General features: G+C 37.4%; 3 protein-coding genes and 1 long non-coding RNA gene across 4 annotated transcripts; 3 read left to right on the top strand and 1 right to left on the bottom strand.

Moving 5' to 3' along the window:
- Positions 1-1,768: 1,768 nt before the first annotated feature.
- On the top strand, positions 1,769-3,205 carry LOC129723922 (uncharacterized). Its single transcript, XM_055678420.1, has 3 exons — positions 1,769-2,200; positions 2,255-2,305; positions 2,370-3,205. Exons 1-3 carry the CDS (start codon positions 1,981-1,983, stop codon positions 3,068-3,070), a joined length of 972 nt encoding a protein of 323 aa, XP_055534395.1. The 5' UTR covers positions 1,769-1,980; the 3' UTR covers positions 3,071-3,205.
- A 977-nt stretch (positions 3,206-4,182) lies between these two features.
- LOC129723921 (kinetochore protein NDC80 homolog) lies at positions 4,183-6,513 on the top strand. Its single transcript, XM_055678419.1, has 3 exons — positions 4,183-4,403; positions 4,457-5,036; positions 5,089-6,513. The coding sequence occupies exons 1-3, from the start codon at positions 4,309-4,311 to the stop codon at positions 6,313-6,315; spliced, it is 1,902 nt and encodes a 633-aa protein (XP_055534394.1). The 5' UTR covers positions 4,183-4,308; the 3' UTR covers positions 6,316-6,513.
- Positions 6,514-9,555: 3,042 nt separating this feature from the next.
- Positions 9,556-10,746, top strand: LOC129722304 (uncharacterized). The gene is made up of 3 exons (XR_008727585.1): positions 9,556-9,757; positions 9,817-10,207; positions 10,275-10,746. It is a non-coding gene; the product is annotated as an uncharacterized LOC129722304 (long non-coding RNA).
- LOC129722303 (uncharacterized) lies at positions 10,588-14,104 on the bottom strand. The gene is made up of 4 exons (XM_055675648.1): positions 14,048-14,104; positions 13,720-13,989; positions 12,267-13,638; positions 10,588-10,996 (listed from the first exon to the last, which is right to left on the bottom strand). Exon 3 carries the CDS (start codon positions 13,348-13,350, stop codon positions 12,301-12,303), a length of 1,050 nt encoding a protein of 349 aa, XP_055531623.1. The 5' UTR covers positions 13,351-13,638; positions 13,720-13,989; positions 14,048-14,104; the 3' UTR covers positions 10,588-10,996; positions 12,267-12,300.
- Between the last annotated feature and the right edge of the window lie 1,318 nt (positions 14,105-15,422).

Below are 15,422 nucleotides of genomic sequence, written 5' to 3'. Positions count from 1 at the left end.
AGATCGATCTTGAGAATCGATTCATTCAAACGGTCCTTGGATCGATCCACCCAAAAAATCGGAGCCGCGGAGTCGATCTCAGCTGGATCGATCTTTTATAGCACTTTTTTGCGGCGCTGTGAAATTCATACTAACTGATTGGAACTAAAATTTATAATGTTATAGCACCGTCCGTGATTATAATGCACAGGAGATAGAATAGATTGTTTTATCAAGTTCGAAAGGTTGTTGAAGAAATATACCTAAAAGTTTACATCATTTGAAAACTTTTGTTATGTGTTTGTTAGCGTGTCGGAACATCATTCAAAATACATTGCAGAATCATACGTCAAAATATCACACTTTTTCTCTATTGTGTGTGGAATGTGATACAGGATAGCAATGATAATGAGATGGTCGGTGTGCGACCAGTCCGAACCAAGCCCCATTTTTTTCGAAAATTAAGTCACTGACGAGGCGGGTAAAATGTTGTATTAGGGATCGCAAGTGAAACTTGGCTGCTGACAACTGAGTCGAACAGTTTCGCAGGCGAGCTATTTGTCCAAAACCCAGCCGACTCACCATCTGTAATACCAAAATTGGTCAGGCGAGTAACTCGCCGCTCGCCTCGTTTTCTGTGATACGCCAGTACAGTCGAATTTCGCTCGTTGGGTTATGTTTAGTTGAGTTAAGTTTTAGTTGGGCTCCCGCTCGTTGGACTATAGCCCAACTGAATCGAAGCCAAACATCATTTCTGATAACGTTGATTTTCGTTTGAGGGGTTTGTGGATGCATTTTAACGCAGAAAGTAGAATTTATTCAAATAAAAACAAATGAAGCTGAGTATAAATGTAAACAAACAATATTTTAATCAATTGTTAGAAAAACAATATAAGTTTTCTGGCGTAATAATGCAACGTAGAGCTATGCGTATTTTTGACAGTATTTGAGAACACGTTATTATTGAGCACTTATTTTTGGCTTCAAATGTGTGATGTGTGGCTTAAATGAGCCAATTTCGAATTTGGCCCTATGCTGCACTTTTCGTATTTCTTTGCAAATTTGACCTTTTGCATGGCATCAAACGAAGCTCTATTAATATGGAAAACATTGAAGAAAATCCAAAAAAAGTAGGAGAGAAATTAGTACAAGCAATATCATTCTCAACGAATGGTTTTGAACTTTTGCGGTTTGTCAACCAACTCAACGGTTTTATAAAACTTTTCTGCGTTCCCAGTTGTAGTCCTAACAACAAGAAACAATCGGTGTGCTATTTGATCGATTTGCAACTTTGACAGCTCAGCCCGACGACTGAAAGTTTTTCACTAGATGAGCTTCGGGTTCAGTGCAACTAGCGAAATTCGACTGTATAACAAAAATTTTCTAGAACTTTGAGCGCCGATTACTCGAAATAATGTTTTTGGAGCTTGGTTCGATTTGAATGCACGCCGATCATATCATATTTGCTAGTTCGTCACCAGTTGCATTTTTTTGCAGGAATGGAATGGACTATAAGGAGGCATAATAATGTCATAATCGCACGCAACCATTCAAAACCCGATAAAACAACGAAACACGATCACTGACAATGACTCAAATTTGGATCTAAAAAAATTGCTGCATGCTGAAACATAAATAAAATTTTTAAAAGATCGAAAAGATCAAATCGAAAAGTAAACGATCTTTTCGATTTTTGCAGGGCTGAAAAATCGATCAAAAAAATCGAAGATCGGAGCGGAAAAGATCGATTCTCCTTAGATCGATCCAAGATCGACCAATCCTACATACAAACCAAGTCCTCAGACACAAACATCAACAAATATATCATAATATCAGCGAAAAAAGACAGTAATTTGAATCGCTGGACGGTTAGATCTTGTTCCTAATCGTGCACTCAGTAACGTGTGTAAATGACTAACATTGTGATATCTACTTGAAGTGCATTAAACGTTCGTTATCGGCAATGATTCATGTATTGCTTCGATTGTTTTATAAAAGGCTATGGCAGAGCTCGGTTCCTTTGTGTTTTTTGATCTTGAAACAACAGGATTGCCTGGAATAAAATTTCCAAAAATTACGGAAATTTCATTAATTGCTTGTTCGAGAAACCATCTTCTTAGTTGTCATGAGAGTAAGCAAGAGTTGCCCCGGGTGCTCCATAAGCAAACCATATGCGTGAATCCTAGACGAATTATAGACGTGAAAGCATCGGAAACGACAGGTAATAAAAGAATTTGATGGTACAAATACGCAATGTATATTTTAAACCTTGTAGGTCTTTACAATGACTTGCTAGAGCATGAAGCAGAGTTCGATGATAAAGCAGGTAAGTACATGTTATTGAGCAATGGAATGAAATCAGTTTTAATTTTATTGGAACTATTTACTAGTTCAACTCATCGGTCTGTTTCTTGAACGTTTGCAACGTCCCGCTTGTCTGGTCGCACATAATGGAAACCGGTTTGATTTTGTCATACTAAAGAAGGAATTAGAAGCACTACACTTCAAGCTACCGGAGGATGTATATTGTGTCGACTCTCTAGTTTTATTCAAGCACTTGGAGACAGAAAAAGAGCAAAATAAAAATGTAGCCGTGCAACATAAAAAAGTAGCCGAAGAAAATGAACTTGCCGACCTGGAATTTTCAGCTATTACTGCCATGCAAGAATTGGATAGCTCTCAAGATGCACTAGCTAAAATGCAAAAGCTCAATGAAATGACTCCGCAGAAGAGTAAAATCCAAGTCAATTTTAAGCAAGCTTTGCGCTCGTATCTTGATGTTACTCCATCGCAGGAAGCAGAAAGCAGCGGCACAGGGACCAAGCGCACCAGCCCGCCTCATTCGAGGCGACAACTTTTCACGAATGGCGAAGGAGAACCTAACCCTAAAAACCTTGGTAAATCTGTTCGAAAGAAATTCCGCCTTTGTGATGTGTACGAGCGGGTATTTAAAGAGCCACCGAAACAGTCGCACTACGCGGAGAGTGATGTTGAAGCGTTGCTTAAATGTGCAATTGCGGAAGGACAAGCGTTTGTGGCGTATGCTGAGAAGCACTGTGTAAAGTTTGTCGATTTTAAAGGGAAATTTTGATTGCATGCTTATTTGAGTTTATGTGGTTGTTTTCAATTTTGGTGTCATTTTTTCTAATAGTGAATATTGAAGTATTTTTTATCAAGCATTCATGATATACACCGGTGGACTTTACAAATAAATATTTTATTACAACTCTAACCTAACCATTCTTCGATGACGCCATGTAATTGTATATGATAGAATTAGCTATCTAAAATATTTTTTTAAACTTTCACTATCCCTGGGTAAAACTGGGGGTTAAAATTCAACCACAGTTTGTAATTTTACGCAACAGATGAAAAGGTGAGCCGTAATAAATCCAAAGATACACGTGCAAAGTTCCATTCAAATAAAAAATTGTCGATACTCTACCATAGGTCATTTGGCATGGAAACTCATGCGAGGTCTTTTCTGTATGTGATACAGAGCCGGATAAATCAGAAAACGTTGAAAAAGAAGAAATTTGGAAACCAAGTTTAAAGAACATAGTATTCATTGCAAATGCAACACCAATTACACCAATCAATAGTAGTACGGCGTGATACACAAAGGACATAACGCAAAAAATCTAAACTTCAAACCCCCTGTCCACCTATGTAACAGTAAAAGCGAATTTTTTTATTCTCACCTGGGGTATCTGGCATCTCTTTCTTGCATTATAAATCGCAATATCGTTTCTCTATTCCCGCGTAGATTTCCATCACCTTGTGGAATAAAGAAATTTGCTATAAGTAACATTTGATAGGATTCCCTCTCCTTTGATTACGTAACACTCAAGAGCTTACCAAAATGTTACAATTTCAAAAAATACACATAAGTTTATTTCAAACATTTTTTATCTAAAATGTTCTCAAGCTGATTTAGAAACAATCCTTAATGCTTTCAAATGAGAGCTGCTTCATTAATAAAAAATAATTTCAATGAAGTTCGTTACGTAACTGTCCCAAGTACAACCCCTCCCTTCCCCACCATATTTAACAATAAGTATTAGCATCGTTCCACGAGAACAGTAATATGTGTGTGATAAAATCTAGACATTACTGTAGCTCGGCATACCTTGTGCTTAGTTTATAAAACTCGTCACATATCTTCTTTGGCGCAGCTGTTGTTCAAATGTGTCACTAGAAAAATCGGTTAGATTATGTTTATAAACAAGGTAATAATTTAAACGCGCGTTTCGGCCGTAACGATTTAAACGGAAGCCTTATTTTATATTTAAATCGAACTTTATCTGTCCTTTAAAAATAGCCGTCAAAATGTCTAATGTTAAAAGACAAACAACAATGCCTCGCCGAACGGAAGAGTTCGACTTTTCCGCTCCTCAATCGTCAATGAAGAAGGCTCCTCAACGGTGAGTGAACGAACGATTTGTTTTACATTTGTTTATTCTATTTTCTCCCACAGTTTGAGCCGTATCGCTCAACCAGTTCGCAAATTGTCCAAAGCTAGCCTGGGGCCGCAAATATATGGCGAAAATGCGCGCCCGGTTTCCGCGGACAAACAAAATAATTTTGTCCAGCAGACTCCTGCTACTGGTGGAAAGGCCAGAAATCCAATGTCCACTCCAGCCTTTCGCACACCTCTGAGAAGCAGTGAAAATGCCACTTCAGTCCCATCTACTGCCGAACAGAACAAAGTGTTCGAAAATCGCGACTACATGGCGGCTCAGTGCGAACGCATTTGTGACTATCTGGAAACGATTCCTAGTCTTCCGCAGGATTTTGTCGAGCGTCGAAACTTGAAGGCTATGTCAACGAAGCAATTCCTAGTGATAATGACTCACCTCTTCCGACAAATAGGGGGAAGTAGGTATAAACTGGGATCAAACTTTCTAGATGACATCATGAAAACGATGTCCGAATTGGAGTACCCGTTTACTATAAACAAATCAATGTTGAAAACTCCAAATGTTCCGCATTCAATTTCACACATCATCGTTATGATAGGCTGGTTGGTTCAATTGGTCCCACACACGGAACAAAATGTAAGATTTCTTATTTATTTTTACTTCAACAAATAATTGTTGCTTTTTTTAGTTGGAACCACTGAAACAAGATGCGACTCTTGCGGAGGAATTTCCTAATGCCGAGTATCAGACTTTCTTCTACAAAAAAGCAGAGGAAGGTTTTAGTCTGTGGAATCTAAAGAAGGAGAGTGAGTTTGAAGCAATTGTTGAAAAGTTAGTAGATGAGCTAGTAATTGCTCGCACAAAGGGTCTAAACCAGCAGCAAGTCTCGGCTAAAATAATTCAGTTGGAAAAGGAACTGCAAGAAATTAACAATCGCTCTGTTCAACAGCTTCATGAACAGAGCATGGATGGTCTGGCAAAAACCATTGAAGAACATCAGCAACTAAAGAAAAAGCTCTCAACAGAATTGAAAAGCCTGCAAAAAGAAGCAACTAAGGCAGAGGAAAAGTTTTATCAAAATCAAGAGGAATTTTACGTCCTAATGAAGAAAATGGAACAACTGGATCTTGATGTCAAATCACAACAGCTAAGTGCTGAAGAACGAGACGAGCTTATGGCATCGATTGCCGCTAATAAAAACCTGCTGACAGCCAAACGTCTCGCGGTAAGCGCACTAGAGCACACCTCATTCGAACATCAGATCGCTGTTTCGAGACTAATAAAGCAAAAATTTACATTGATCTCGAACTTAAACACTCGCTTGCATCAGTTTGCAGACAGTCTCAAAACGATGATTAGTTTTAATGCACCAACTGTAGATCTCAAGACTGAAAACTATGTCGAACTTCTACAAGATTTGCATGCTATTAAATCACAGGTCGAAGCAGTACTGAAGCAACAATCTGTATTATATGGTGAACTCAGCGAACAACGAATGCGACTTGAGCAGCAAATGTCGGATCGGCAAATTCAGTACAATGCCATCGAGAAGTCTCTTGAGGAGGCGAACACTCGGTATGAGCGACTTCAACAGCAGAGGAATGAGATTTTAAACCAGTTAAGCAGCATGTCGGTAGAAACCAGCCAAGCTACGCATCGAAAAGAGGCGGAAACAGTTCAAATGGATAAAAAGATAACAGAACTTCAGCAGCAGTGTGAACAAAATCGAAAAGCAATCGAAAAACTTAACTACGATAAGCGAAAGCTGATGCATCAGAAGTTGGAACAATGTCAGGAGATTTTGGCCGAAAAGAAACGATTGCAGATGAAAATGACGGAGTTGGTAGAAAAAATGGAAGCTGAAGTGGCCTGCAAGGAACGTGAACTGGACGAAACCGATGGAAACAGTCGGTGAGAGCCGTCGTTTGTATGGGGACATTCTAAAGGTTCCAATTGTGTTTCCGTTCCCTAATGTTATATTTTAAATAAGTTGGTTTCGTAGTGCTTTGATAGAACAGCGTTCATAGACAGATTAAACAGTCGATAGAAGAGATACATTTAACATAATGGACATGCTGATTATTTGAATGTTTAATATATCTTAATATTACCAGCACAAATCTATAATTATTATCAGTTTATTTCAATATTAAACACTTTTAGACTTCTCACTGCAGATACGAACGAATATACAGTTATAATATTTCGATAATTGCATAAGCTCGGATATCAGGGTATAGGGTACCTGTGCAGTGCACATTAGACTGGGACACGGTTATATGGGAAAAAAGCGATAGTGTTATTTTTTCGCTCCTATACACTTTTCGTGTTCCGTATGGGTTATATAACAACCGTGTAACTTTCAGATACAGATTTTCAGATCGATCGGTGGAACTATACTTTTGCGCCCGATTTTTAATGTTACCATACGATTTTATATGGGAAAATCCACTTCTTCAAAACTTATTCTCTAGAGATGTCCAGTTGGCTCCTAAAAATATATCAATAAATGATATTTGTAGGAAATTTTTCTGGGAAGAACTCTTCTGAATACCGTAAGGCGCTACGATGCTTGTAGAAAAAGTTATTCGCCCCAAACTGATTGAATGTCTGACGAACGGCTCACTATTGAATTTTATTAGCATTGGTAAATAGCTACCCAGTCTAACTGGGTAGGATTATTAACTCGCCTACCTAGTATTGATGTGCTCACTGCTATGTCCGGTCGTGCGTGAACGGCAATGTAAAGCAAAGCTCCAACGAGGCTTCTGTATATCGTCGGATCCTTCAACATGTCGTTGCATTTTTGTTTCAAAAAACCTATGTCCATAGGTGTCTTCGCAGTTTTCGCACTCTTCATTTGAAACCTTTCTGCCAGTTTTTCAATGTAATTCCGTGAGTTTAAACTATATTTTCCGTTATCTCGTGATATTTCCATGCCCAGGGAATATTTCAGTTCTCCCAAACAACTTATATCTAATTCTTTGCTCAAATTTAAGTAAATGCTTTTCCTGACATTAGTATCAGCACATCCCAGAATTATGTCATCAACGTATATTAATAAGTATGCTGTATGTTTCCCAACTGCTTTCGTGTAGAGGCACATGTCTGCTGTACTCTGCTTGAATCCCATTCGTATCAAAACTTTATTCAGACGCTGATTCCAACATCTAGCTGACTGCCTGAGGCCGTATATGCTTCGCTTCAAGCGACAAACAAACTTTTCTTGCCCAGTGACTTCGAATCCCGGGGGCTGTCGCATGAATAACTCTTGCTCGAGGTTGCCATGAAGATAAGCAGTCTTCACATCTAAATGAACAAGTTGGATGTCTTTCTCGCTTGCTACAGCCAGTAGAGCTCAAAACGTAACTTGGTTCGTTACTGGTGCGAACACTTCTTCGAAATCTATCCCATACTGTTGGGAAAACCCCTGTACCACGAGCCGTGCTTTATATTTTACCACATCTCCTGACGCGTTGCGTTTAATTTTGTACACCCACTTACTTCCGATTGCCTTTCGTCTAGAGGGTAACTCAGCCAGCTCCCAGGTTTGGTTTTTAGCATGACTACTCATTTCATCTTGCATTGCACCTTCCCATTTAGTCGCACTGGGACAATGTCTTGCTTCTTGCAGATTCCGTGGCACGAATTCATCGCTTTGGCAAACTGTGTTTGCTTGTTGTACGAATCGTTCTGGAGGATTTCCTTTGTTGATCCTTTGTGATCGTCGAAGGTCAGGAGAAAAACCGCGAAAAGGTAATTCAGCCATCGAGTCGCCCACAAAATCCTCATCCTCTCCATTAGCGCAATAGTTTCTCGAATCATCTAATTCATCCGACTGTTCAATTTCATCCTGTGTAATCTGGTCCACATTAGTATGCTCTGGTTGTCCTTGGTTCGGTTCACTATTATCCAGTGTCGTGACTATTTTTGGTTCTTTAACTTTCGGCAATTCCCAAACTGATTCGTTCGAGCTCATTTCCAGCTCCATAAATTTCGCATCACGGCTAATGATAATACGATCAGTTTCTTTGTCCAAGAACCGATACGCTTTCCTATTTTCAGCGTATCCCACAAAAATCAATTTTACCGCCTTTTTAAACAGCTTCTTTTGCTTTTCATCTGAAATATGCACTCAAGCCTTAGTGCCAAACACACGAATATGTGCGTATTTCGGCGTCTTCCCAAACCACAGTTCGTGGGGGGTACGTTCTATGTTACTTGATGGAAGACGATTGCACAAATAGCAAGCTGTCATAACCGCTTCGCCCCAATACTTTTTCTCCAGATCGGCTTCTGATAATAAGCAGCGAGTCATTTCCATCAGGGTGCGGTTTGCTCGCTCGCGCGATTTACCATTCTGTTGTGGGCTATAAGCAGAGCCGGATTTACGATTGTGGGGGCTCGGGGCCTAGTTTTCAGTGGGGGCCCCATAATAAAACAAACCCGTTTTTTTATCGTACGAGTTAAAAAAATTTATTTGTTATTGAAAAGTTACCAAAAATTTGCTAGATTTTTTTTACGAGTTTTTTTTTGCAGAGAACTTATTGATTGAATAATCAACATTCAGCTCCTTCAGAATATTGTACTCTCAACTTAACAATGCTAAGTTTGACAGCCATAGTCATAGTCGTACGCAACCTATTTTCAATCAGTTTCATCTTTCTCCAGTTGCGTTCGAGATCATTAGGCTCAAATAAATCCTTAAATAAAATATTTTTTGCAAGGCACTAACGAGTTTTTGATTTTTTTCTTCATGTAATCATCTTTTTTGAGCTCCACTTTGATATACGCGAGGTTTTGTGGTGACAGCTCATTTTGAATAAATCCGGACTACTTCGTGATTAGGGCGAAACTAGCAATGACAACAAAACTCACAAAAGGCGAACAAAGTTTTCACTTACAAATTCAAATCCTAATTCACGGTTTAACAATATATTTGTCATCCAAATATGCTATTGAAAGCTTAATTGCTGTAGTTTGATGTATGTTACGTCTCAGATTTGAATTTCTTTCGTCTTACATGTATTTCCCGCGAATTTGTTTTACTCGCCCACAATTGCGATACTTTGTGAATAAGCCCTTTTGAAATATGCCCATATTATGAGATAGCAAAAGTATCGCCCAATACTATTCGCCCTGTTTTGTTTTTTTGCGAAGTGTCGCCTTTTACTGTACGCCCAATTTTCCTTTGCTTGACAGTATCGCCCTTCACTTTACGCCTTGTTTACGTTACAGCTCCGAATACGCCTTTTGCTTTTCATTGGTTTAAATAAAATTTAATATTTCAAATGAGTAATATTTTAAGCAGTTTGTTCAATATAAACACTTCCCATTAACAGCTTAAACAGCATATGGTAAATAATGTATGTTAGTGTATATTACCGAATAATATATAATATTTTTCCCTCTACAGATTTTACTCGCAAATAGATTATTATTTCGGCATAAACGCATCCAAAAGATTTAGATGAACCAAATTTAAGTGAAACTGAGGCTAGAATGTGTCAGGAGACTGTGACGAAATTATTCCAAAACTTATTTTTCGTAATCACGAAGCATGAAACATGCTTATGCGAGCCCAACCAATGTTTGAAATATTCATAACTACAAACTTACTTGAATATCAGGGCATCCATGTCCATCAATCGTTCACCAACAGTATCTTCATCTTTATTATGAAACGAAGAAGGCGTGCTTTTGCTGTCTACTGATTTGAGGAGCATAGTACTGTGCCCTTTAGAGCGTTCAGGGATTACACGTAGAACGTTCATTATACAGTTTTTTTTTCGCATAAACAGCACACGGTAAATAATGTACTTATGTTGATTTACGTTACCGCATAATATGAAGAAATATTTTTTTCCTTTACAGATTTTAATTGCAAATAGGATACTATTTTGGCATTAACACATATGAAAGATTCAGATGAACCAAATCTAAGCGGAATTAAGGCTAGAATGTTTCAAGAGATTGGCGCAACTATTAATGTGGTTTTCTATATACTTGATGTGCTCCATCGGCACGCGACGCTGACCGCCATTTTTAACTCGTTGGTCGTCGTAGGACATCCCATTGTTGAAAATCATCTTTTTTGAAAGGCAACGGGTTTTTTTTATTTTTAATATTGAGCGTTGATTCAAACATTTTTTTACACACTCGAATTTTCCCTTTAATAGCTGGTAAAAAATATTTACGTGTGTATAATCTCCGTGAGTTGAGAACCCATAAAAATAATGTATGTATTATTTAAATAGATTTTAAAATTTATGTTATTTAACTAACCGTTTGTCGACTTGTTTCACTAATCACTATATGATTCCTAATAAATTGATTTTGGCCTGAAGATGAAAGTTTCAACAGATTTGATAATAACCGCTCACGTAAAGCATTGCTGTACTTTTCATAGCATTTCAAGAAAAAACAGTGGCATGGATCCTGTATTTTCCTAGCTGGAACAACTGTACCGTCCATTCATAGGTATTTTTCACCACGTTCCTTAGCAGTTTTGTTTATTTGCCACAGTGACATTTTCTTTATCTTCTTACGACAATCATCTTTCCCCAGTTCTTCAAATCCAGGATCCTCGTTTTCATCTGTTGATAAATGTATTAATAGATAGTTAGATATTCTCACGTTAAACAATACTGATATTAGTGACGCTAATTTTCAGTTGGTTTAGTAAATTTTCTAATTTTTAAGCTAGTAAGTGTCGCTTAAATTTTGGCTTTCAAAACACTAATCGCTAATCCGTGGGTTTAGTGTTCAGCAATTATCGAGCTAAATTATATAGCTAGCGAATCAACGATTAGCGTCGCTAAATACATTTTCCCCTCTAATTTTTCAACTTTCACAATGAATCTGTCTTTGAGCGACTTTTAGGGCTTTTAAGGATAAAAAATTTGCAATGCTAACATTCTGAATAACTCAACTCTACTTTTATTGCATGTAAAAGCACAGGTTTATTTTTTTTGTATTTTTCCTAGGGACTAGATATAAATGCTTTCAATTTGATCCTTAAAGATCGAAAAATGATAAACTGGTTCAATAACAATACATTTTTTTGGGAAGTGAAATACATCGACCCTAACTACCCAACAAAAATACGGGTTTGATTTTTTACGACGAAGATTCCCTACAGTTCCGAAATAGGGTTACGGTAGTTATTTCTAGTTTTGGGAGAAAATATCAAAAAATTAAATCTATATTCATTCACATGTTAAATCTATAAAAATATTACAATTTTTGTCATGTTTTCAAAATAAATTCACTCAAATATAAAAAATAACACATTTTTTAAAAAAATATCTCCATGTATAAAGTCAAATGTGCCCTTAAAAATGAGGCCTACAGGTATTTTTCATGTTTATCCCAAAAAGAACGACTAACAAATGAAAATATTAGTTTGATGAAAAACATTAATAACTTAGGTAGAGTTGAAATACTCATGATGTCAGTATTGTAAATTGTTTTTCTTGAAAACCCCTAAAAGTTGTTCAGAGACAGTTTTAATGTGAGAATTGAAAAAAAAATTAAATCGGTTATTTTCAAAGATAGAGAAAAACTTTTTTCTACACTTGCTTAAAATTAACGAAGAAATAACATTGTAGAACAACTTTTTGTTCTATTTACAAACATAAAAAAATAAAAAAATTATTTGATCGAAAATTTGGGTCACCCCAATTTTTGATAATTTTCTAATAAGCGCTCTAACATATGTAACAACTTTGTAGAAGAAAGTTTTACTTTCAAATATTGCTGTCGAGCTCAAGATCTAAATTTCCCCCTAACTTCGGTTTCTGCACCATTGTGCAATAGCCTAAGGTCAAGTAACTCCCAAAATGTTGAAAGTCCAAAATATTTTACCTGCTTCCTTTCTGTTATTGTTCGCATCATCTTCTTACTCATTATCGCTGATAATTCTGTTACGATATTTTTCAAAATATTCATCCATCGAAAAATTTGTCATTGGTTCAACATCTCCTATTATATTATACAATCCTTCATCGTCTATGCCACCATCCTCAAATTCATCATATTCTGAGTTCAGATCACCTGGCTCGTATTCTGAGTCGAGAAAATCAATTTGGAGGTGATGATATGGTGTTTCTTCGGTATTCATTCGATTCATACCATTCGCGAACTCGCAAACTTTCAAATGTTTCGGTGTACTACAGTAAACGTTACGAAATGACAAATCATTATGAATCGAATCCAATGTTAAATTGGGTTCAAGTCTCGTTTCTACTGAATTTAGTTGAAGCAATGATCGACTGTTCGGATAACCAGAACGCCCCGTGGACCTTGTTGTTGACCAATCTTCATCAGTGTTTGATTTATTCTGCCATATTCCATAACTTTTTTCACATTCATCGTTTGAATAGTTATTCTGATCGTCCTTCTTTCGCATGCTATAGTGTTTAGTAGGAAGTCTGGTTAATAGTATATTGCCACCCGAATAATGTGCGAGACTTGTATCATTCGTCGTACTGAGCTTGCTACTGCGGTTTGTGCTACTATCATTTTGCTTTGCACATCGCAATGAGCTAGAATTTTCTCGATTAGAGTTACTTTTGAACAGTATGTTACCTCTAGAGTAGTTAGTAATATTTAATAATGGGAGTGTGTGGACGAGTCTATCACTAGTCCGACTGCTGCTGACATTCGGTCTTTTGAGTGATCTTATTCGTGAGCGAAAAGTTTCATCAGCAGGGTTTCTTCTCGAAAGCAGATTTTCACCCGGAAGGTTTGAAATTCTGCGAGCAGTAAGTGAGTCACTAAATCTATCGGTGACCAGATCGTTTTTTCCATGTTCAATTGAGGTTTTCATGTGTTGATTATTCGAAAGCCATTGTGGCTCTAAATTGAATCCAGAAAGCTTTGACAAATTGTGAACATGGGGCTTGAAATCATTATTTAAAAAACCTTTGGTGCATTCACCAGTTGACATTTCAGCTGAAAATAAAATAAAATTTTTTTTTTAATTAATGTGATTGATTACCATTAGATAGACTGTTCCACGAATGATCCAACTTCTTCGACAGTGACTCGTTGTTGAGTATTCCCTTGCAGTTATCCACTGTGATACTTTCGAATGTTTGATTTTGGAATTCGCTATATTAGGGATTTAACGTTAACGTTAACGCAGTTAACGTAGTCTGTGTATATTCTTGGTATGATTCCAGGCGTTTCCAATCAAGTGAAATCCTTAGGTTTACGGTTTGCGATTCCTTGTGCGCTGCAGTGCGTAGTAAAATTTTCGAATGTAAATAACATACTTTTAACCTATAAAAATAATGAATATACAATCATTCGTTACCTGTATAATCAATTCCGTGATTCTCCGGAAATGCAGCAGAAAAAGATTTTTCTGTGTCGTTCATCGCATTTAAAACTTTACACTCACAGGCCGATAGGCTTGTTCTCGTTTTGTCATTCCCGTTCACGATTGTTTCATTGTAAACCTCTGAAATGTTGCTGGGTTGAAGAGAAGAGTACTCAGCAGTAAGAATGGTTAGTGTTGGTTCACATTCCGAAAACGAGCTATCTGTGAATGAAACAGGCGACTTGTCCAACAAAGCAGCTGCATCTGAAATTATTTAAATGTTGCTTATGGCCTCTATTTGATTGTAAAAATGTTATCTTACCAACTAGCATTCGAAAAGTTCATGATTGAATTATTTACTTCCACGTTTGTTTTGTTGACAACTCTGATTTCGCCTACTCATCAACATGGAGTTCAAGTTTCGCCCTTCACTAACGTAAACAACAAAAAGGACGTATCTCAATTTCTATGTTCGTTTCGAAATAAAGCAAATTTCGCCTTTAACAAATATCAAATTTACCAATAGTTAGAAAAGAGATACAATATTATCTCGAAGTTTTAAGGTAGATAATGATTCGTTTTATATGTTTTCGGTAAAATCTCTATTTGTTTACAATTTGTTAGATTCGCCCTTATCACGAAGTATTCCGGATATAAACAGAAGTGAGCATGCATGATTAAAACAAAAAATACTGGCATAAAGAGGAGAGAGCAAAAATAGGAAGTAAAACAGAACCGTTTTTAAATCGTACGTATATAAAACCTTCCTTGTCTTTGAAAATTGCTTCTTAAAATTCGAAGTGGTGGTTCGGAGTCGGCCATTTCTGGCTTTAACCCTCTCTGAACCATAAAACTCTAGAGCACCATAAGTTTCACCAATCCTACTGAAAATGCATAAATATGTTCTTAAATAATCAGTATATTGTGTTAATACCTTTCCGCGAAGCGAAGTTCACCTCAGATCATTCGCAACAGAAAATCAGACACTTGCGGACCCCTTCTAAGGGTATGACTCGAACTGGAGAATACTCCAACGTAACGCTATATACCAGCACGTAGAACTTGTGTTCACGGTCGATGGGGTTTCTATGAACTCCATAAAAAAATCCAAATTTGTGCTAGATTATAAATTTGGATCTGCCCAACTGAGGCAAAAGCTCAAGAAAAAAGTTCAGGTGGACACAACTGAACTAAATGTGCAAAACAACTTATCTAGTGGGGGATCAGAGCTCACAGGCGGTCCCATTATCGTAAAAACCCACAAAGATACTGGAGATGCTGGGACGAATATCAACGTTCAAAGCCAAATCCCAGGATCAAGTGGAGTTAACGAAATGAGACGTAACTTGGAGCAAACTGATCGTACCACACAAAATGCAAACTACAGGAGGATAAAACTGCAATCGAGCGATAATCCAAACACTGGCATCCGCATGTCAAACAGTGGGAAGAAAAGACCACCACAACGATGCGGAGATTCAAGCAGAAGAAATGAATGATAGAAATATCAAATGCGTTCAAGTGAATCTGCACCACGCAAAGGGAGCAACCGCTGTACTTTTGAAGCGATTCACGGAGAGCAAACTGGATGTTGCGTTAATCCAGGAGCCATGGACATATAACAGTAGGATACAAGGATTTCCTTCAAACGTATGTAAGCTAATTTATGACGATTGTCAGCCCTCGCCGAGGGCCGC

The sequence above is a fragment of the Wyeomyia smithii genome, chromosome 2, assembly GCF_029784165.1.
Source record: "Wyeomyia smithii strain HCP4-BCI-WySm-NY-G18 chromosome 2, ASM2978416v1, whole genome shotgun sequence".
In the NCBI taxonomy this organism is placed as follows: Eukaryota; Metazoa; Arthropoda; class Insecta; order Diptera; family Culicidae; genus Wyeomyia; species Wyeomyia smithii.
Note: the sequence above shows the minus strand (reverse complement) of the source record. Positions and strands in the feature narration are given on the sequence as shown.